Source organism: Mauremys mutica, chromosome 13 (genome assembly GCF_020497125.1).
Source record: "Mauremys mutica isolate MM-2020 ecotype Southern chromosome 13, ASM2049712v1, whole genome shotgun sequence".
Lineage (NCBI taxonomy): Eukaryota > Metazoa > Chordata > Testudines > Geoemydidae > Mauremys > Mauremys mutica.
The window spans coordinates 13,716,003-13,737,696 of NC_059084.1; the positions used below are offsets into that span (position 1 = coordinate 13,716,003).

The 21,694-nt window shown below is 42.1% G+C and overlaps 1 protein-coding gene across 1 annotated transcript in view; it reads left to right on the forward strand.

Annotated features, from left to right (window-relative positions):
- The window catches only part of BCAS1 (brain enriched myelin associated protein 1), a 94,828-nt gene extending 74,058 nt beyond the window's left edge, over window positions 1-20,770 (forward strand). The window contains 3 exon segments of the mRNA XM_044984630.1: window positions 7,201-7,266; window positions 13,332-13,583; window positions 19,804-20,770. Coding sequence (XP_044840565.1) covers window positions 7,201-7,266; window positions 13,332-13,583; window positions 19,804-19,878 — 393 coding nt within the window. The 3' untranslated portion in view covers window positions 19,879-20,770.
- Window positions 20,771-21,694: the final 924 nt, after the last annotated feature.

The window sequence follows — 21,694 nt, forward strand, 5'->3', positions numbered from 1 at the left end:
ATTGAGTAGGCATATTATTTGATATGTGATTGGTCACCTAAGTTGCATGGTGTTATTTCTGCTCTCTAACTGGATGACAGTTTTTAAAAGCAGAAGGGTAACAAATGATGAATAACAAACTTTCCTAACATTTTTTGACTAATAATCACATGCTTAAATATGTAGGAAGTGTTTAGGATTCCCCAGCTGTTGTCTAGAGCTGGGCAATTATAAAGTCATGTCTCTCCACCTCATCCTGCTCCCCTTGCATGATCTTCCACTCCAGGGGGCCACATGGAGGGAGAAGTTCCTGTGCTCCAGTTGTGCTTGGTACTCTACAGAGATATGAGATGTGTGTGGTGGGGAATCTCTTTGAACAGAACAGCTGGGTACTATGGGGGCCTGTGCTAGTAGCTGTAATTTCCACTCAAAGGCTATTCGATTTCATCTGTACGTCTCCCTGGGAGGGACACTATGGGGTGTCTGACTGAACAATCAGGCCCACAGCGCTTGGATTGTACCTTTCAACTTTTCACTGCTGCCTATATGCCTCCTACATGTGGGTGATGAGTTTAATCCTTAGCACCTGCTACCTAAAGCTCTAAAGCTAAAGCAATGACTTACGTGTTTAGATCTGTTTTATAAAACTCTCGCCTACAAAATAGGAGGAAACTCAACCTGTGCCAAAACGTGCTTCCTGATACTACACCTAAAGAGTCATAACATGTGACACTGTGGCAAGGAGGCTACTGGAACTGTGAAAAATGACTAAAAGAAATACCCTCGGATGTACAAGATGTGCCACACGCTCGAGACAGGCCACCAACTCATCTGACACTTCCTTAGGAAAATCTCCTGTTCCCTTGTCATGAGTAGAACAGGCAATAAATCCTTAAGAGATAGTATCTTAAAAAAATATTTATTCAAGGCCTATGATACTTAAATGATTATTACAAGGGGAGTTTGTATCTGGAATGGAATGTTGCAGGGCCTCATGGTTGCATGGCCACAAGTTTCTTGGCTGGGTAGTGGTTTATCTCTAGCTTAGCTGCTGTTGTTATATTCCTTTAGGCAACAGATGTATCATTACAATTATTGAAGTTGCTGAAGTAGGAACTTTCTTATTTTTAAATTGATTACCTGGGTTTCTATTTTTTCCCCTTCGCTCGTGGAAGGGGATCCAAAAGGCTCTCACTTCCCCAATTGCCACAAATATACGAGATTTTGTCTATGTTGTGTTTCATTTGACACCTTCAGGTTAACTTGATGAGTCAGAAAAGTAAAGGGATCCTTCACCTCTATTTCCTGAGGTAGGTGAACAAGGGGACAGTCAATAAAAATGAAAAGCAGAAATATTAAGAATTATTCAAAAGGAAATAGTCTCTCTCTATATATTATATAAATGAATGAATAATTTACCAGTAGAACTCTCTGCTACAAGATATCATCATGGCCAAGCGTTCAGCATGATTCAAAACCAGAGCATATATTTATATGGATAAGGAGAACATCCACAATAAATGAGAACATCCACAATTATATTATCCCACTAAACAAAAAGAGATATTAATCTTGAAGCTTAAGAGAAGGATGGTCTTCTATTTAAGGCTTTGGACTAGGATTCAGTATATCTAGGTTCATTTCTGGCTCTGCCACAGATTTCCTATGTGACTTTAGACAAGTCACTTAATCTCTCTGTGCCATGGTTCCCTATCTGTAAAATGGGGATATTATTATCCCCAGCTGGTGGGGTGCTGCAAGGATTGTTTGTCAGGTATTCAGATATTATGGTGACGGGGGCGCTATACAGCCCTAGATAGATACAAGCCGACCAAGCACTAACCTGTGATGGGTTATTCCATAATTGGAATCTTTACAGGGATTCTAACATCTTCCTCTGTCGGTAAAGTATGTTCCAGATGGAGGAGCGATTTACCAGTTGCTCTTCCTCCATTAAAAAGGAGCAGTTGTGGAGAATTATTACTTTTGAAAGAAAAATCAAAGATCCTAGATTCAATCAACTAATCCCCCTGCACCCTGAGAAGGATTCTTAGCAAGGGAGCGGGCAGTCAGTATTGTCACCATAGACTTCCAGGATAGTATGAAACCTGTTGGGAGAACCTACTGCAAGGGATCAGTACATGCCATGCACCATGGGCATGACCCCTTTCCAGTTTCCGCAATCCACTTTTGGGCAGTGTGGGCCTCCCCATCAGCGTGGAGGTAGCAGTCACTTCCCATAACAATAATCTCCCTGGTGGACTTTTCACAAATGGGGGTCCTGAGCCTGGATCAATTTCGCAGCTTGAGGACAAAAACCAATGGCCATCCAAAGATTATTCAAAACAAACCAGTTATATGCAAGAACAGTGGAATTTGTCTTTTTTTCATTGGAGGCAAAAATCTGGTTTTGAGATGTTATGAGCCTACAGCAGTTTTAGTGTTGCTTCTAGCATTTTGGTTGAGCAGAAGAGCTCTCTCCTTAGTGGAACACAAGAGACAAGTTAGAACCTTAGGCTATTTGACGAAGATTTATATAGTTTATCTTTGATTGCCAGTGACAGAAGAAGGTCCCTATTTTTTCATAACTCATAGATTAGATTTCCACAGAGGAAATGGAACAAGTTATTATTTCCTGTGTGCCTATTGAGAAATGCCCTGGACCACATGTTCTGTCATCTATGGTCCACAGGATATTAGACAGTGAAAATATTCTTACGGCCCCTCAGTTGAGCAAGGAGAGGAGAGGTTTGTCCAATATAGTGAGGGCAGAGGTTGATCAAGGCTAACCAAGGCCTGAGTAGAACAAAACTTTTTGGACTACCTGGGTGGACTGTTCCTCTTTCTCCTAGACTAGACTCTTCCTGTCAGGTTCCTGCTCCGGATGAAGTCCTGTCTTTCTTCTATTCCTGAGTTCTTGATTATTCTTTTATACAAGAGAGTATAGGCAGAACATCTCTGGTCCACCTGCTGTTCTGCTTTTGACCGAGACAGGTTCCCCTGCAATCATAGGATTCCAATCCCAAGGAATCCATTCTCCCTTAATTCACCGTGAGTGAGAAGAGTACTAATAACAGTCAGGGGGCAGAGTGGGGGGTGGGGGAATGTGGTGCTTACAAGTCAATAGTAGTTGGGCTTTTCTGCTAAAATTATGAGCATCAGTATGTCTAACATTCTTGACATTTAGAACTGTAAGGGCTAGAAATATTTGTGGGGGTTTTTTTAATGAAATACTGTCGGAGTAATTCATAATGTCATAGGTAATAAAAAAGCTGAAAATGGCTGGCAACTTAAAAACTGGACAGTAGGAGATTGCAGTGATGATTGAACCTGATGATATTCTGAACAAAAAGAGCTCTCAGCCATGCTTGTTGCTGTTTCCATTGCTTCACACTGACTCAACAGACATTCTAGCCTTCAGAATGATGTTTGAGGATGTGTGTGCTAATTGTGTTGTATTGTGCTGGGAGAGTTGTATGGATTTGTGTGGGTGGTGGATGAGAGGTGTGTGCTGCCATGAGGGACTATACATTTTTGGGGTTATTGTGTTGCTGTGTGGTTGGTTGTGATGGTGTGTCCCCCAGAGGGGTTGTGCTGACAGATTTATGTTGGTTTGTATGAGTCGCAATTTGGCCCCCAGCTGTACAGTGTGCCTTATACAACCAATGAAATTGTTGCATGCAAATTAGCTATAGAGAAAGGATGGTGTTCGGTTGAGTTACCTCTGATATCATAATGTCTTGGACTCTTAGCATGGCACAGCTGTATACCACACCTGTACATCACACAGATGTAATTTGTGAAATATAAACGTCTGAGAACTAAACATTGGACAGTAACAGACCATGAAACCCAGTTATGATTAAATCAGGTGATATTCTGAGCGAAAAGTGCTTCTCAGTCATGCTTGTAGCTGCTTCCATCATTTCACACTAACTCACACATTTTAACCTTCAGAGTGACTCAGAGAGAGACAATCCTAAAACCTCATTATGTACAGTAAATACAACAACACCTACTGGAGTCACTAGGGAAGGGCTGGTAGGACAACACCACCAAGTGCTGACTCACTCCAACCCCTTATAACAATATTAAACATAAAGGAATGTCAGCATTATTTTGCTCGAACTATAGGCCACATCTGTAATCAAGCACGGATCCAAAATCCTGTCCTGCCACTCAGGTTTAATTGATCAAAACAAGTATGTATCATATGCCATGAATATCTGCAGATATTATGAGGAAACTTTTGAACAGTATAACATTTCTCTCCTTTCTCTGACCACGAGTGGAGCAATAAACCAGAGGTCAATGGAAAAACTGGGATTGAGTTTTTGTCTATGTGGGGGAAATTACTATTAGCCAGGATGGGCAAGGAAGGTATCCCTAGCCTCTGTTTGCTAGAAGCTGGGAATGGGTGACAGAGGATGGATCACTTGATGATTGCCTGTTCTGTTCATTCCCTCTGGGGCACCTGGCATTGGCCACTGTTGGAAGACAGGGTACTGGGCTAGATGGACTTTTGGTCTTACCCAGTATGGCAGTTATGATGTTCTTATGTTCTTACCTATTCCAGAACAACTATTCTGCTATAGCTATTCTGGTATAATTTAGATATTCTGGAATAACTCCCCCATGTGGACATTATTCTGAAATAAAAAAGTGATTTTATTCGAGAATTATTGATCTGCTTCAGAAGCAAAGTAATTATTTCAGAATAAAGTCACATTTTGTTTCAGAACGGAGTGCTCATGTGGGGAGTTATTCCGGAATAACTATGCCAGTCAGTTTCCCAGTGTAGACAGGTCCTTAGTAACAACTTCCTCTTAAGTATAGATATAGGTATTTTACATGGACCCAATTCTAACTAACAGTCATTACTCACAAAAGCGTAGCCTGTATTTAGCAAAGCTGTTCCCTGTCCCCACCCTGTCCGCTATCTTGTCATGTTGACCCGCCTTCCTTGTCATGGAAACACTTTCAGAAGCCCATCAATAGCAACCCTAAATTGGTTAAAGTGGGACACAAGAAAAGAGCAGTTCTTTAGGGTGAAGTCTTCAGGTAAAACTTCCATTGAAACAAATGGGAAATTTCCCTGGGTAAGAACTGTAGGATTTTGCACAGTGGTGGGCAACCTGTGGCCTACAGCCCATGCCGCTTCCCGCAGCTCTCATTGGCCAGGATCAGCGAACCGCAGCCACTGGGAGCTGCAGGCAGCTGTGCCTGCAGATAGTCAGTGTAAACAAACTGTCTTGCAGCCCGCCAGCGGATTACCCTGACAGGCCATGTGTGGCTGCAGGTTGTCCACCACTGATTTAGCCCATGGTTAACTATGCTCCACTGATAATTCGTAGTTTGAATTATGAGAGATTACTGAAGGTTTGTTAAAGTTATTCTTCTTTCCTATGTATAAAGGCTCATATTTTGGTAAACTTACTTATTGTTAAAATTCATCTTAAACATATATGAATAAGAGTCACTGAAATAGAAATGCAAACTGGATCTTATCGCTATACAGCTAGGGTACTAACTTTGATGTAACAAAGATCACACATTGCTTCCTCTCTCCCATTTCTTCAACCTCTCCCACAGATAGTAACCATCATAACTAGGTAACTGATCAACCAAGCCAAGACGTGTTCCTAAGAGAATAATGCTTTCCCCAAATTTGGTTACCCATAATAAACCCCTTTAAAATCTTTAGCTTTTGAACAAACTCCTATTTAGTATTGATTTTCAACAGCTAGAGAGAAAAGAAAAGAATCATACACCAAAAAGAGATCTTTGCTACGAGATTGCACTCAGGATTGAGCTGATAAAGTTGTATTGCAAGTGATAAATCTACAAGCTGCAGAAAACCACAAATCCGCTTAGTCTATCTTTAGAGCAAAAGTCACATCCTTTCATTGTTTTCATTGCACTTATGCAATGAAAAATGACATTCAAGCTTGGGAACTTTGAAATACTGGGGTTCACTTTACACTCCATGGCTAAGCAATGCGTAACAGAATACCATGTTATATTGGACACAGAACCCAATCAGACCCTTTGACATATTTTTACATTGTTCTAGTAATTTTTTTAATTATTAATTCCAATCTAAAACCTAACTCAAATTTTAACGAATCCTTTTGTCATATCCATCCATAAAACTAATTATATACCTTATAAAAATATGGGTACATCGGATCATTCTTTTAAAATGTAATTCAGAGTCAAGGTTTACTTTGAACATGTTGCCTGTGCTACAGCCTCAGGATCTACTTTGATTATTCTGGCCAAGAAGAGCTGAGGCCAAGAAAGGTTGTTGCCTATATGCACACGCTCCTTTGAGAGTTAAGGCATAAAACAGAATACGTAATTTGGGGTGGGAAATGTACAGCAATGGTGAAAATGTGCAAATCTCAACAGGTTTTAATTGTCAGCCGCAGCTTTAAGCACATATGTAGAAATAAAGTACAAGTACAACCTCTCAAGAGGATAATCCTATAAAGGTGAGTTGTCTCAGAGCTGTAAGCCAGAATCACATCCCTAGTTAACTTTGATGGCAGGGACGATAGCACCATCCATCCCACTTATCATACTGCACAATCATGAATCCAGTGAGACGCTGTTCATATTGTACAGCCCTCAACAGGAAAATTGCCTTCCAAAAGACTACAGAGCTACATTGAAATACATATGCAAAAATTTACCTTGGAGATACAGCCATGGAAGGGGATCCATTTCAATAGTGTTTGCAGATTCTTTGAGATGTGATGGTTTTGTTTTGCATTTACACTGTTAAGAATTATGTGCTTAAATTAAGCCTTTAGACTAGTGGTTCCCAAACTTGTTCTGCTGCTTGTGCAGGGAAAGCCCCTGGTGGGCCGGGCCGGTTTGTGTACCTGCCGCATCCGCAGGTTCAGCCGATCGCAGCTCCCACTGGCCGTGGTTCGCTGCTCCGGGCCAATGGGAGCTGTTGGAAGCGGCAGCCAGTACGTCCCTCAGCCCGTGCTGCTTCCAGCAGATCCCATTGGCCCGAAGCAGCGAACCGCGGCCAGTGGGAGCCGCGATCAGCCGGACCTGCAGACACGGCAGGTACACAAACAGGCCCAGCCTGCCAGGGGCTTTCCCTGCACAAGCGACGGAACAAGTTTGGGAACCACTGCGTTAGACTTTTGAGTTAATATTGAATTGATGCTTAAAGCTTGGAAGACCTATATTCCTTTGTTATTTTAGTCAGTCAAAAATGATGGAGGGGCTACCAGTTCAGAAGAGGTAAATGGGCCAGACCCCAGTCACCAAGTAAGTGTTTGGATTTATTCATCTCTTGGTGATGGGTTTCACTGTAGCTTATATCTCTGACTGGCTTTTTAGTACAAAAAATCACTGATTGTAAAAAGATGGTATCAGGTCCATGGAATCTCTTCCATTCATTGTTGCTTAATAAGGATGAATGAAGGTTAAAAAAAAATTCAATGTTTTTCATTTTCATAATCAAATAATTAGTAAAATGAACCAATTTTTATAACCTATTTTCCTTTACAACCTTTATGCTATTTGTTTACTTCTGCACTTCAATCACCTTGAACAGTGAAATTAAACAGATACCTTTTGAGTCAGTTATTTTCTAGTGCTTCACATGCACTATTGGAGAGATTATTATTTTCCAACAAACACTATGGAAGAAGAATTAAATTTAAAGCAAAAACTTTCACTAAAATTTAACAAAAATCAGGAAAACATTTCTTTGTTTTGTTTTTTCTTTAAACAAAACCGAAAGCGTGAGCCAAAACTACCCGATCGTGTCCCTTTATATTCCTTATTGTGCCAAGATTTCTTTATAAAATCACTGACTTTTCTAGTAGAAACTCAAAAGCTGTCATCTTTACTATGAGCCAGATCCTCAGCTGGGGTAAATCAGCAGACCTCCATTTAAGTCACTAGAGCTCAATCACCTGACACTAGCTCAGGATCTGGCCCTGTATGAACTGTTATGGTTTTCTGTAACTCAGTAGCAAAATTAAAGCTGTGATGAAACTTGACCTATCAGACCTTCTTTCTTCAGTCTCATTTTTATCATCAGGAAAGTGTTTTTCTGTTGTGTAACATCCGCTGATAGTTTAAGCTAATCTTAGCTGATTATTCTCTTATAGAGATCACAGAAGAGACAAGGTCTGATTCTGAAACCTTTACTCTTATAAGCTAACAATTCTTTACTTACAATGAGGCTTCTCAGATGACTACCGTCCTGGACTCATATTCTGTACCTTTTTTCTTTTTCTTTTTTTTTTTTTTAAATTGTCAGTTGCTACCAATTACCTACCATATTTCTAGAAAAAACGTGTATATATTGGGCCTGATTCTCCTCTCACTTACACTGAGGAGAATCAGTCCATTGTTCACTTTATTTTAATATTTTTGCCTGTTTTTAACTGGTTATGCTGTTGTATCAAACACCTCCCTTAATTTATCTTTTGTACCTTTTCTTGGAATGCTCTGATTCCATTTCTCTTTTCATTACTGACATGTTATATGGGAAATAACTTCATAAGGAGACAGATCCAAAGCTCGATGAAGTCATCAGGAATCTTTTTACTGACTTCAAAATCTTTTAATCAAGCCTTAGTAAAACATGACAGGAAAAATACTATCCTGTTAATCTTTTTTATTACTTTTTTCTGTGGGAGTAAATTAACTCCAAAAGAGGTAATACAGTTTGTCAGATGCAGATCAACCTTTAAAATGAGAAACATTAACATGGTTCATTATTCATAGGTTTCAGTTTGTATTTCCTGATGTCACTCCCATCAATATTAAATGTGTCAATTTCCTGCCTTTCAAGATTAATATGAAACACCTCAAAGAGATTATCTGATTTTTTTCTGCTTTGTCTGAAAAAAAAATATTACCGATATTGTTTAAAGTGCTTTTTCTGAGTAACATCAAAGGCCAAAATCTGCTTGCTACATTTATCAGAACAGTCCCGTTGAAGCCAGTTTGGATTTGGCCTGAAAAACTACAATAACTGTCAGGAACTCACACAATTGAATAAACATGATAGGCCAGAATCTGCCCTAACTTTACAACCTGTATAATCCCATTGATTTCAGAGGGTGTTAATCAGGGCTAGACTCTGTCCTCACATCTTGGAATTTAGGCCTAGTCTGCACTTAAAACTTAGGTCAACATAGCCATGGTGCTCATGTGCATGAAAAAATCCACACCATTGACTGCTCTAGCAATGCTGACCTAATCCTGATGTAGATGCAGCTGGGTCGATGGAAAAATGCTTCTTTTAACCTATCTACCATCACCCAGGGAGCTGGAATTCCTACAGTGATGGAAGCAATTATACCACCATACACCTGTAGGGTGGACATGGCCTCAGACACATCCCATGTTATAGCACAAGAACCTTTGTACTTTGATTATTTCTAGTTGTTCATGCAGGTCTGCCAATCCACTAAATAGTGACATTTCAAAAAGCAATCTATGGCAAATAAGAGGGACAAGTATCTTGTCAAACAAAGCAGGAGGCGAGCAAATGAGTGCTTCTTGTTTGACATTGAAATTAGTCAGGATAAGGATAGACAGAATTAAATTTGGTTTTATGCAGCACTTTTCCTTGCATTTCTTTCACCCTCAGAAACCCTGTTTGTAAGTTTTGGGTGCCCACGGAACACATAAAAACCAGCTTTTTTACCCAATATGAAATTATTTACAAGATACAGTGTAGTGTCTGTGTAGATAAATCCGGCAGTTCCTGAAGAGCTGTGAGTTTGCCTTAAGAATATTCTTTTTTCCTATGAGACACAGCTGGCCTCAGCATGGTGTATAGTGCTGTTGCTCAAACTGCATTATCAACCCGATTATAGCTCTAAATTTGATGGGTCTGCTTATGTGCCACAGCAGAATGAGGGAATTCCAGAGAAATGATATAGGTTTGATTTTATATAAAGGTTGAAAAATCAATATACAATCAAGCAATACATAGACATACTACCTACCCAAAAGAAAAGGAACAACGGTTCACAGCTGAAAATAAAGACATTATAACTGAGGCCATGTCTGTAAGGACAGCACTGCAGCAGCACAGCTGTACCAATACAGGTGTGCTGCTGCAGCGTGTCTGGTGAAGACTTGATGCTCTATGTTGACAGGAGAGAGCTCTCCTGACAGCATCATAAAACCACCTCCGCCAGCAGCAGAAGCTGTGCTGTGACATAGCGCTGCGCACATGAGTGGTTGTGTCTTTATAACTTATGTTGCTGGCGGAGGGAGGTTTCACACCCCTGTGACATAAATTATGCCAACATAGGCTGTAGTGTAGATGTAGCCTTAGTCAAGGATTTAAGTTGTTCAGTCTTAAACAGCAGGGGAATTGGCATGGATATAGAATCAAAGGTTCTCTGACCTGCAAGATTTTGGTGTGAGCTGTACATATATAGTAAGAATGTAGAAAAACTGGAATGGATCCAGAGGCGAGTAACAAAGATGATCAAAGGGATGGAATGCAAGCCATACGAGCAAAGGCTGAACTGGGTATGTTTAGTTTGGAGATTAAGGGAGGACAAATACTTGGAAGGCTGCCTTAAAAAATGGAGAAAAGTTCTCTCTTGCCACAGAGGTCAGGACAAGAGGCAATGGGTTCAAACTACACCATAGCAGATTTAGGCTCTGTCTACACTACACACCTTACAGTGGCATAGCTGTACCACTGCATCTGTGCTGCTGTAAGGTGTCCCATGTAGCCACACTCTGCTGGAGGGAGAGAGCTCTCCTGTCGGCTTCATTAAACCACTCCCAATGAGCAATGGTAGCTATGTCAGTGGGAGAGCGTCTCCCACCAACAGCGCTCTCCAGACAGGCACTTTTGTCGATGAGACTTATTTTGGTCGGGGGGGGGCAGGGTGTCTTTTTCTCCACATCACTGACCGATAAAAGTTTTATTGACAAAAATGCTAGTGTAGACATAGCCAGGGCCGCCCGGGGGGGGGGGCAAAGGGGGCAATTTGCCCTGGGCCCCGGGCAACGCAGGGGCCCCCAAGAGAACAGCGGAGGCTCCCGCCTCCGCCCCTCTCCTGGAGCCTCAGCGCATCAAGCGCCGAGTCTCCGCCGGGGCCCCTGAGCCCCGCCCCGCTCAGAGCCGCATGGTCAGGGGGCGGGGCTGGGAGCTCCGGGCTGAGCTCAGCTCCCTCCGCTGGGCCCGGAGCTCACAGCCCTGCCCCCTCACCACGCGGCTCTGAGCGGGGCGGGGCTCAGGCGCCGCCGGAGGCACGCTGCGGCTGTTCAGCCGAGGCACTGAGGCTGCGCGTGAGGAGGGAGCCGGGGGTAAGAGGCTGGGGCCGGGGGGGTTGGCTAAAGGGCAGGGAGCCCTGGAGACAGTCAGGGCAGAGGTTGGGGGAGGGGGCAGGGAATGGGGGGGGTTGGATTGTGGGTGTTCTGGGGGGGGTGGATAGGGTTAGGGCCGCCCAGAGGGGGCAGGGCAAGAGGGCGCAGGAGCTTCTTCGCTCCCGGTCTTCGCCAGCGGGGGGTCCTTCCGCTCCAGGGCGGAAGGACCCCCCACTGGCAAATTACCGCCGAAGCGGGACCCGCTGCCGAAGTTCAGCTCGGTCTTCGGTGGTAATTCGGCGGCAGGGGGCCCTTCCGTTCCGGGACCCGCCGTCGAAGTGCCCCGAAGACCCACAGCGGGGACCCCCCGCCGCCGAATTACTGCTGAAGACCGGGCTGCACGTCGGCGGTGGGTCCCACTTCGGCGGTAATTCGTCGGCGGGGGGCTCCCGCCGCGGGTCTTCGGGGCACTTCGGCGGCGGGTCCCGGAACGGAAGGGCCCCCCCGCCGCCGAAGACCCCGGGCCCCCGGAATCCTCTGGGCAGCCCTGGACATAGCCTTAGATTAATTCTCAGAAAAAACTTCCTAACTGTAAGAACAGTAGGATAATGAAACCGACTGCCTAACGGGGTTGTCGAAGCTCCTTTACTGGAGGTTTTCAAAAGAAAGCTCAATAGCCATCTGTCTTGGATAGTTTAGGCACAACAAATCCTGCAGTCTTGGCAGGGAGTTAGACTAGATGACCCTTGTGGTCCCTTCAAACCCTATGATTCTATGATGAAAAGGAAAGAGAGACTTATGTGAAATAGACCAGTTGTTGTATTGCCAACCCCAGGAATTCAAAAATCATAAATCAGGCCCCCAAAATTATGTGATCAGCTTAAAAATCATGAAGGTTTTTTTTAATAATAGATTTTGGGTTCTTTTTCTGTCTCCTGGTTTTTGAGCCTTTTCAGTTTATACTTTGAAGTTTCTCTGTAACCATGATAACTAAAGACTTACTTTGTTTTTAATTATAGCTGATATTCTCTTGTAATCACATGATTCCAGGATATGGAGCTTTAAGAAAATCAACCACTACTATGAGACTCACAATAAAATCAGAAGAGTTGGCAACACTGCAATTTGTTAAACCCTGGGAGCATCTCCAGGCTGCAAGAGCCAAATTTGCAGATGGCCTAAATATGTCTAATTTGTATGCTCCACTACCATGATTCTTTTTAACTGAATAGATGTCAATATAGTTTTGACAAGTCTTATATGATGCAAAAAGAAATTCCCATTTGCAAGCAACTGTTTTAGCACAAATGTAACCAGTAATCTGCAACCACATAAACTGACAGAATCATCATGTTATTTCATTTGTTCTTCAGATCTGAATCTTGATTTGTGAACTTTGATCCTCTCCAGTTGTTTTCTCAGTTTGAGTTCTTGCCTTCACTCTATTTGTCTGCTCTGTAATGTTGTTTGTGTTTTAAGGAATTCACAGTGTCTCCTTTTGCAATTCCATGCAGCATTTTCTATGGCACTGGACTTCCATGGCCAAATCATGGCTTGTTAATCACCTGGTGGAGTATTGTAATTTTATAGATGGAATATTTTTACCTCTGCTTCAGGCGCCCTGCTACCTGTCTTTATTGCTCCTTCCCTTGCACTTTCGAGCTTCTATGGTGACTTTGCAGCTTGGGATGCAGAGACCGTTATATCTTTGCAGCTGTGAGAGCATGCATGTAATTCTCTAGATCTATAAATATACAGTCTTTTCTTTTTTTAAATCACGTGCTGCTGCCTGCTAAAGAAGCTTCACTGTAGAAATATATAAAAATAAAGGCTATGCAGAAAGGGCCTGATCCTCAGTCTTTACTCGCATAAGTGATCTCAGTCTCATTGGGGCTACTGTCCTAAGTAACGGCTGCTGAATCAGGCCCGAGCTCTGTACATTGGAGGTGGCCTTTGATTTTTACTATATTTATGAACCTCCTGCCAAAATGTTTATATTTTCCACTAAAAATAACCATTGTTTGAAACTGCTTTAGACATCAGGCTCCACAGAGAGGCCAGGCGCCCCAACGGAAAGTGAACCTGTGGGCCAGAAGAGCAAGGAGAGTTCAAAAGACAAAACGTCTACAACAGAGCTGAGCAAACAGGAAACCCAAGATCAGCAAGACTCCAGAGAACAGCAAACCACAACCACCGCCTCAATCCAGAATGGAGGAGACACTGCGAAGGACTCCCCCCTCAAGAAAATAGAGAAGAGACAGTCGTTTGGAGGCTTTTTTAAGGGCTTAGTACGTTAAATTAATTTTTGCTTTTAAATCGGGATTCAGCTGATTTAAATGACGACCCTGCAAGCTGCCTCTTGTGAGCAGACCCCTGCACTGGTTCACGCTATTAACTTCAATGGGGTGGCACTGGAGTCCACTTACATGGAGCAGCTTACAGGATCAGGGCCTTGCAGCAGCACGTTTTCAGCCAGAGGCAGGGGAAAATGGGAACACAGCTGCCAATCAACATTAGAGCAGATGGAAAATATCTTGGGAACGTGTGTGTGGATTTTTCTTTGCCGCTTTATTTTGTGGCATTTCACACCCCTGAAATTTAGATTTTTGGGGAAAATTTTGTTGAATATCTGAACTCTCATGAGCTTGGGGGATGCCAGCGCATCTAGTGCTTGTTCGGGGTATAAAATGGGTATGGCTCCTTCTGCTTCCCTTCTCTCATTCATCTAGTGAGGCCTTGGCGAGCAAGGTTGTTGTTGTTGTTGTGTTGGTCCCAGGATATGAGAGAGACAAGGTGGGTGAGGTAATATCTTTTATTAAGTCCCCCACAGAAAAACAATGTGGGTAAAACCAGACAACCACTAAGCTCTCAAATGAACTGACACAGAAAAAAATGATAAGACAGAAATACCCTATCACCTGCGGGTGAACGCTTTTTACAAAACTATCACTCTCCATATCTGACCTCTCAGTCCTCATCCTCAGAGAAAAGCTGCACCACACCTTCAAAAGATGCTAAAATTCATAACTTTGCTAGACATTAAAAATCATGAACGGAGACACTGATTTTATGTCTCATTACAACAATCTGCAATCTACTAATCCTCCTTTGTCCTATGACTGCAGAGGCGTTCATTGCCCACTTCACTGTGAATAGTCCCTTGCAACGTGTTAACTCCTTATGCTTAACAATTTGTCCCACCTTGTATTTAGCTGGGAGCCTCTGATTACATTTCCCAGACCTGAAGAAGAGCTCTCTGTAGCTCAAAAACGTGTCTCTTTCAGCAGCAGAAGTTGGCCCAATAAAAGATATTACCTCACCGACACTGTCTCTCTCATGGCGAGCAATGCAAAAGCTAGTTCACAGATAGCCACTTGCCTCTGTTAAGAAGCCTTCTCTCTAAACAACCAATGCCAGGAACAGAGGACTCAAGCATTTCCTAGTAGCTTTTCATAAAATCAATTGGCAGGAAGCAACTTGTTCCGCTCTCCCTACCACAACTGAGAGACTGAGTACAATGTGCTATGGGATCACTCCTGCCTTCAGACCCTCATCCAAGGCTAGCCACATCTTTTTACATCCCAAATGGACATTGCCAAGAATACCCACTGCTGGGAAGAACACAAAACGATGAGGCCACTTTAGCTGTAATGAATCTGGTTGTGATAGGTTATTTTAAACCCTTTTTCCCCCCGGCTCTGCTCATAAGGTGGCTAGGAAAGAAAATAAAATGGAGCCAACCACCACTGCCCAGAAGAGGAAAAAGCAAGTAGAACAGAATTTAAATTGACACTGATTTGAAAACTAGCCCTTTTCGAACATTACTTTATAAAGTTAAGCTGTTGTTCAGAACAATATGACTCAGTTTGTGGCAGATGTTTTTCCACATCATAAGGAGTGTTTGATTTACAGTCATTTCACAGAATTGTGATCTATCCTACACTGTGCTATTTTCATTACAAAAAATTTGTATATTGGCCAGGGAAGGAGAACGAAAGAAACTTAACTCTTTCTGCATGATCTCTTCATAATAATGAAGCCACTTACAATTTTTTTCCCCCTGTTTAACATATATGTATCATTTAGAGGCCTTGAGTGAAATCCTGGCCGTCTTCAAATCTGGGGGTATTTTGCCATTGAAATCAGTGGAGCCAGGATTTCACCCCAGATGTTCAGGGATGCTGAGTAGAACAATTTCCATTGACTTCCATTCATCTGCAGCCAGCGCTTAATTTGTGCTGGGGCTTGCCAGGGTTGAGCCCCAACACCTCTAGGCTTGGCACTTCATAGCCCCAGCACCAGTGTGCTCGCCACATCAGTTATGAAAGTAAAAAATTGCTTGAGCCCCAGCACCTCTTTCATTACAAATTAAGCCCTGTCTGCAGCTCCCACTGAAGTCAAGGGTAGATCCTGTTGCTCAGCATTCTCTGGGAGAAGCAGGACCTCGTTTATACCTACTGTTTGTATCTTGTACAAACTGGTCCTAGTTATTAGACATGTGCTCCCGAGTGCGTGTGTACTTTCCCACCCACCCAAATCTGTGTGCAAGTCCCCAATATGCACAAGTATATAAATGTGTGTGTATGCACCACATGACTGACAAGCATACAGTGTGTGCTCACATGTCTGGAAAACTCGGCTCATATTATGTATATTTGAAACCAATCCCTCTTTGGCCAACAGCAGGATTTGAACCTGAGACCTTCTGGTGTAAAACTGTGCGCTTCTATTGCTTGATCTAAAGCAATGCTTCTCAAAGCGGGTCCGCCGCTTGTTCAGGGAAAGTCCCTGGCGGTCCGGGCTGGTTTGTTTACCTGCTTTTATATGAGAGTCAGTGAGGCAGGAGGATTTCTCAGACACAGAGTAGTGAAGGCTTTTGCACCAAGAGAGGTGAGATTGTGTGCAGAAAAAGAGGGATACTGCTACAAGCAAGTAAAGTGAAGGGAGAATAGAAAGAGAGAGTCTCTGAGATATTTTTCTTTGTTACTTTGTATTTCTCTTGCCTGATAATATTTTGGCCATGCAGTGCATCATTTTCTGTTGCATTAACAGAGCCCTAAAATACTCTGGTATCTCTCCTCTTCTGTGAGCAGAATAACTCCTTTTATATATATGTATATAGTGGAAAGGTTTTAGATGTATAGTTTATCTGGCCAGTTGGCTAGCTCTTCAACTGGGAAAGACAATCCACTACCAGATCTTGCTGCACAGAGGAGAGGATGTTTTGACCTCTCCAATCAGGAAAAATATTCAGAACAGAAGTGTTCCCCAGATTGAAATATTTGACAGCATAATGCCACTCCTTCAGACATTTATGACTCAACTTTTTACCCATGTCTAAGGAAGTCAATCCCCAATCCTTCCAAAGACCAACACTTTACAATACAACAATGATAGTTCTGAGGAGACCCAACCAAAATAAGTGGCAAAGTCAACACCACAAATTGTAATGGTTAAACTCAGAGTATTAGACTATACATAAACCACTCATAGTATCGTCCATTCAAAGCATCAGTCCAGAAATCTGGTAACAGTTTCTCTGATAAAGTGCTGAGCTCTGGACTGATAAAATGGGGATAGAAGATATTTTAGCAGAAGTGGAGGTTCTCTAGACCTTACTTGTCTCCATTGTGCATTTTCATGGCAAAGTCCACTGGGTTGTCCCCTGAATTCTGGCCAGCTGTTTTAAAAAACACTCTGCACTGAAAGTATTGATTCTTCTGGAAAAGGATACAGTATAAAGGGAACGGAATGTGCAGGGATGCACTAGATTAGAAAGTTGAGATCAGGCATCTGTTCCTAGCTACTAGTGGAACAGATTATGCTATTAGACAAAATTACAGCACCGATAGTACAGGTCTGTCAGAGAACAAGGGTCACTGACTATCTGAATTTCACTGAAAAAAGCTACACAATTCTGTGTCTGTTACATAAGCAAAAGAGGAATTCACAACATAAACTGCAAAGGAATTTAGGGTAGAGTGAGAATCAGGAAAATGTACATTTACTAAAGCTTGGGATTAATAGCCTGATTTTCGGAAATAGGACAACTCAAAATAAAATAAATGGAACCTGTAGGTATTCCACACATGAAAACATTCTCAGGAACGATCTGAATCAGGATCTTCAGTACAGTGTGCGCGGAGGCAATGCTTTTGATGAGTGCGCTCTGAATCAGAACTGCCGTTCTATCACTACATTCCTGATCCCACACTTAGATACAATCCAAATTAAATGTGTTCCAGGGTAGCCCTCAAAGGAGCTGCCCAGGAATAACTGAGAGCAGAGTTTGGACCAATGGGAACCATGCCTGCCCATGTATCTGAGGGCAGATCTGGAACTTGCTTATTAAAACAGAGGTATCAACACTTTGTTTCATAGACACAACAGCCTTGAAAATTCTAGATAATAAGAATCACAGGCCAGCGTCCTTTCCAGTTTCCAGTTTTATTTAGCAAGCCACTTTGAAAATGAGCGCAGCGATCAGGATGCACTATAGGTAAACATTAATAAATGATGCTATTTGGTAAGTGTGCTAAGTCAGTCAAAATGAGTTCACTTCCCGCCTGCAGTATTTATAGGAAACAAGGCAAACGATAGTATCTTATTTCTCAAGTTAATGTACTCATGCATTGCACAGACACAGTTACAGCTGACAGACTTCAAGCTAATCATCTAACATTGGGAAATCTTTTAATTGATGTTCAGACTCTTTTTACTGGCTCAATTTGGAATGACTAGCTTGTTTTGTGTTGTTGATTTATAATTATGGTCAACTACCAATGTCAATGCATTTAAAAAGACAGCTTGTGCTGCCTGCAGGGCATAACCAGTTAGAAACCATCTAGTTCTAGACACAGTGGTTCAAATTCAACTTTGGTGTAAGCAGGTGCAACTCAGTTACAATCACTGGAGTCGCACCTGCCTGCATCTGGGTCAACATAGATTGCACAGGATAGAACAGTGCCCTCTTTGGCCAACTGAGGTGGTGGAGGTGATTCTTAAGGGTGGAGGGGTGTTATGCTGCAATTTTTTAGAACAAGAAAAATAAAATGGCCAGCAGATCATTAACATGGTCACGTGGATTAATGTCAAAGTATCTGCTGTTGCTTCACGAGCAAGGGGGAGGATTCCCTAACCATGCTTGTGAGACTAGTTTGGCTAGTCTTCCTTTCTCCCACTTCTCTGTGAAACTGTGTGTCCCAGAGTGCAATTCTCCATGCATTATTGGTGCCACCCTGTGTGCACGTCCTCTCCAGGCAATAGACCCACTGCTGAAGTTGTGAGTGATAGATGTCTAGATGTCTAGATTATTTAGTACATACTAAATACACACAGTTCGACAGACTAGTCGGTATGGCTGTGTAAGCCTAGCTATCACATGGCACTGGTCTACTGCAGAAAATCTTTTAACCGGTTTTAAATCTGGTTCATCTAAACTAAATTTTAAAACGGATTAGCTGTGTAGTTTAGACATGGGTTTGGATTTAGACTGTTTAAGAAGCCTGTCCTTCAGAATTATTCAACTGATTTTTGCATATTTCTACTTATTGTGCTGGTTTCAAGATGACTAAAAATTGGCCAGGGCACCCCAAATTACCTAAAACTGGCTTTACAGTATGATTTACCTGCTTGGAAAATTTCACCTAATGTAAGACAGAGCCATGTCTGTGTTGTGAATAGAGCTGATGCAACTCAACCATGGTTGTTATAATCGGGACAGAGGCGTGTCATGAACAGTTACCAAAACAGTTGGGTTTGTACTGTAGACAGGGCATTCCAAACGCAATATCATGATGACATTTTCAAATACCTATATACGTAAATGTTCCTTTAAACTGGGAGCAGAACTCCTAAGCCCATTTGAAGGGCTCTAGTATGGGTGCAGTCAGGGCTGCCCAGAGGATTCAGGGGGCCTGGGGCAAAGCAGGGGAGCTGCGGCGCTTGTACTCACCCGGCGGCGGTCCGGGTCTTCGGCAGCATTTCGGTGGCAGGTGGCCCTTCAGTCACTCCCCGTCTTCGGCAGCACTGAAGGGCCTCCTACCGCCAAAATGCCACCGGAGAGCTGGACCGCCGCTGGGCCAGGGCTCACGGGGCCCCAGCGGGGCCCGGGGCAAATTGCCCCACTTGCCCCCCCAACCCCGGGCGGCCCTGGGTGCAGTAACCAGGTTAGACAATGATATTTTACTGAGAGCTATTCTAGAACCACAATAATATAGCATGGTTGGTTAGTGAAGTTCTCTGAAAACCATAACCAGAGAGAATGAGCAACAGCCATGTTGCGGTATAGTTGTGGCTTGCACCATTTTACTCCCATTGTGGGGAGTGTGTAGATGTGGCTCCAGCTCTCTGTAGTATTTAAAACTGATTGAAGGAGGAGAATTGAGGGGAGAAGAGAAGTAACATCAATGGAAATATCTGTTTGCAAAGAACTAAAACATAATTGCAGATGTAATTGTTCTTTGGCATTGTTCAATTATTTTTACGTTTCTATATATTCCTCCTCAGGGGCCGAAACGGATGTCTGATGCTGAAGTGCAAACAGATCCAGTGTCTATTCTACCTGCTGGAATATCCAAGTAATGACTATGCTTGGCTGCTGAAGAATCAGCCACTCTCTCTGAGCTCCCTTGCAGTAAAGATGTCTCATTATTTTCCTTTATATGGCCATCAAAAGAGGGCCATGCTGAAGGCTAAAGGCAACATTTGTGTACATTTGAGGTGTATCATTTACAGAATTTGTTCATTAGATGTTAGTAGGTAACTGTAAAGGTCACTGAGAAACAATCTGTAATATTATAATTAAAGGGAGGTCATGTGAATGATTTTTAAGTCTATGGGGGTGAGAGGAAGTATAGGTGAGGTCAGCAAGTGGCAGTGAAAAAGATGAATAGCAGAGTAAATGCATGTGATGAAAGGAATGCAGTTTTTGTGGCAAAGCAGTGAACAAAGAATTTTCAGCTACGGAGCTTTAAAGCAGTCATGAAAAAAATCATATTTTGATAAAATTTATATTTAAAAGTAAATACCAACCAAACCTTATGTAGTTTGTCATTATGCTGTAATTAGCAAGGTCTGCAGCATAATAGAATCAGTTGTTTTAAGATTATGCTTCAGACTGGGCTGCATATTATTAATGTAAATTAAAAGGCTAAAATGCAAAGGCTTGAAATGATTTAAAGCACAGTTTCTTCCTTGGCTTGGTGAGGTAGAATAACAAAAAAAATACTTAAACTATTCATACAGCACAAGGGGGCGCTAGTATCTCCACTATACTACTAATTCAGAGGATGTATCTACAATCTTATGTTGTTAATTTTTTTCAGATTTAGAAAAAATAAAAACCTTAGTTGTTTTGTCAGTTACTCATCTCCATTCATATCTGTAATTAATCCTAATAAAAAGCAACACTAAGACTGACCAGGATTCTCCCTGCTTTACCAAACTCTTGTAATAATCAGGGTTAATAAATTTTACAAATGATTTCAGATTTCTGTGGTTTATTAAACCCTTATACTAACTCAAACAGGGAACTGTGGGACTGACATTTTAATGCATAGTAGCATCTGAATTATAGATTATTAAATCATACATAAATCAATATACAACTAAATGTGTTTCCTTTAAAAAAAAATCATTTGCATCTTTAGTCCTTAACTGAAGATCCTTATACAGGGACTCAGGTTGTCCCTGTTCTTTGATCATTGAGGTGGAAGCAAGGATAAATTACACATCCACACCATGCTTGGCAGTGGAATAAATATGTCATACTCCCTCAGTGCAAGAATCGATTAGAACTGAATTCAGATTTCAAACTTCAGTCCTTTCCAGATATCATCATTGTAGGCAGATGGATTCTGTAGCATCTGCAGAATTATATTCCTGTTTAGTATTATGAAAGAAGAGGTGAAGAGATCTGTCTTTCTCATTAGGATCCTTTGTAGGTAGAAAATAATGCTTCAGTGGGCCTCTCAAACCCATAGTCTTGCAACTGATTACCAAAACTAGCGCCAGCGTCAGAAAGCTACAGTGGTCTTTTAATAATTACAGCACTGTCTGTTCTTCTCCCAACCACAATGGGCCTTTAATCTGACGTCATGTATAGTAATATAAATCAAGAGTAATTGTAGAAAACCACTATATGCGTCGTGGGCCTGATCCACAGCGTATTGGTTTTACACTTATGTTATTCCATTGACTGCAATGAGTTAATTCTCATTTACACTGGTGCAAATGACAGGAGAATCAGTCCTGTTATATCCAGCTTGATCAGATTTAAGTTAACGTCCCATTTTCTCACTGTTCCACTTCACACAGGAAAGTTTAATGGGGCACGAAACCAGCAATAAGCCTGATACTTACACTGGTGCAAGGCACGTTGATACCAGTATAGCTGCTG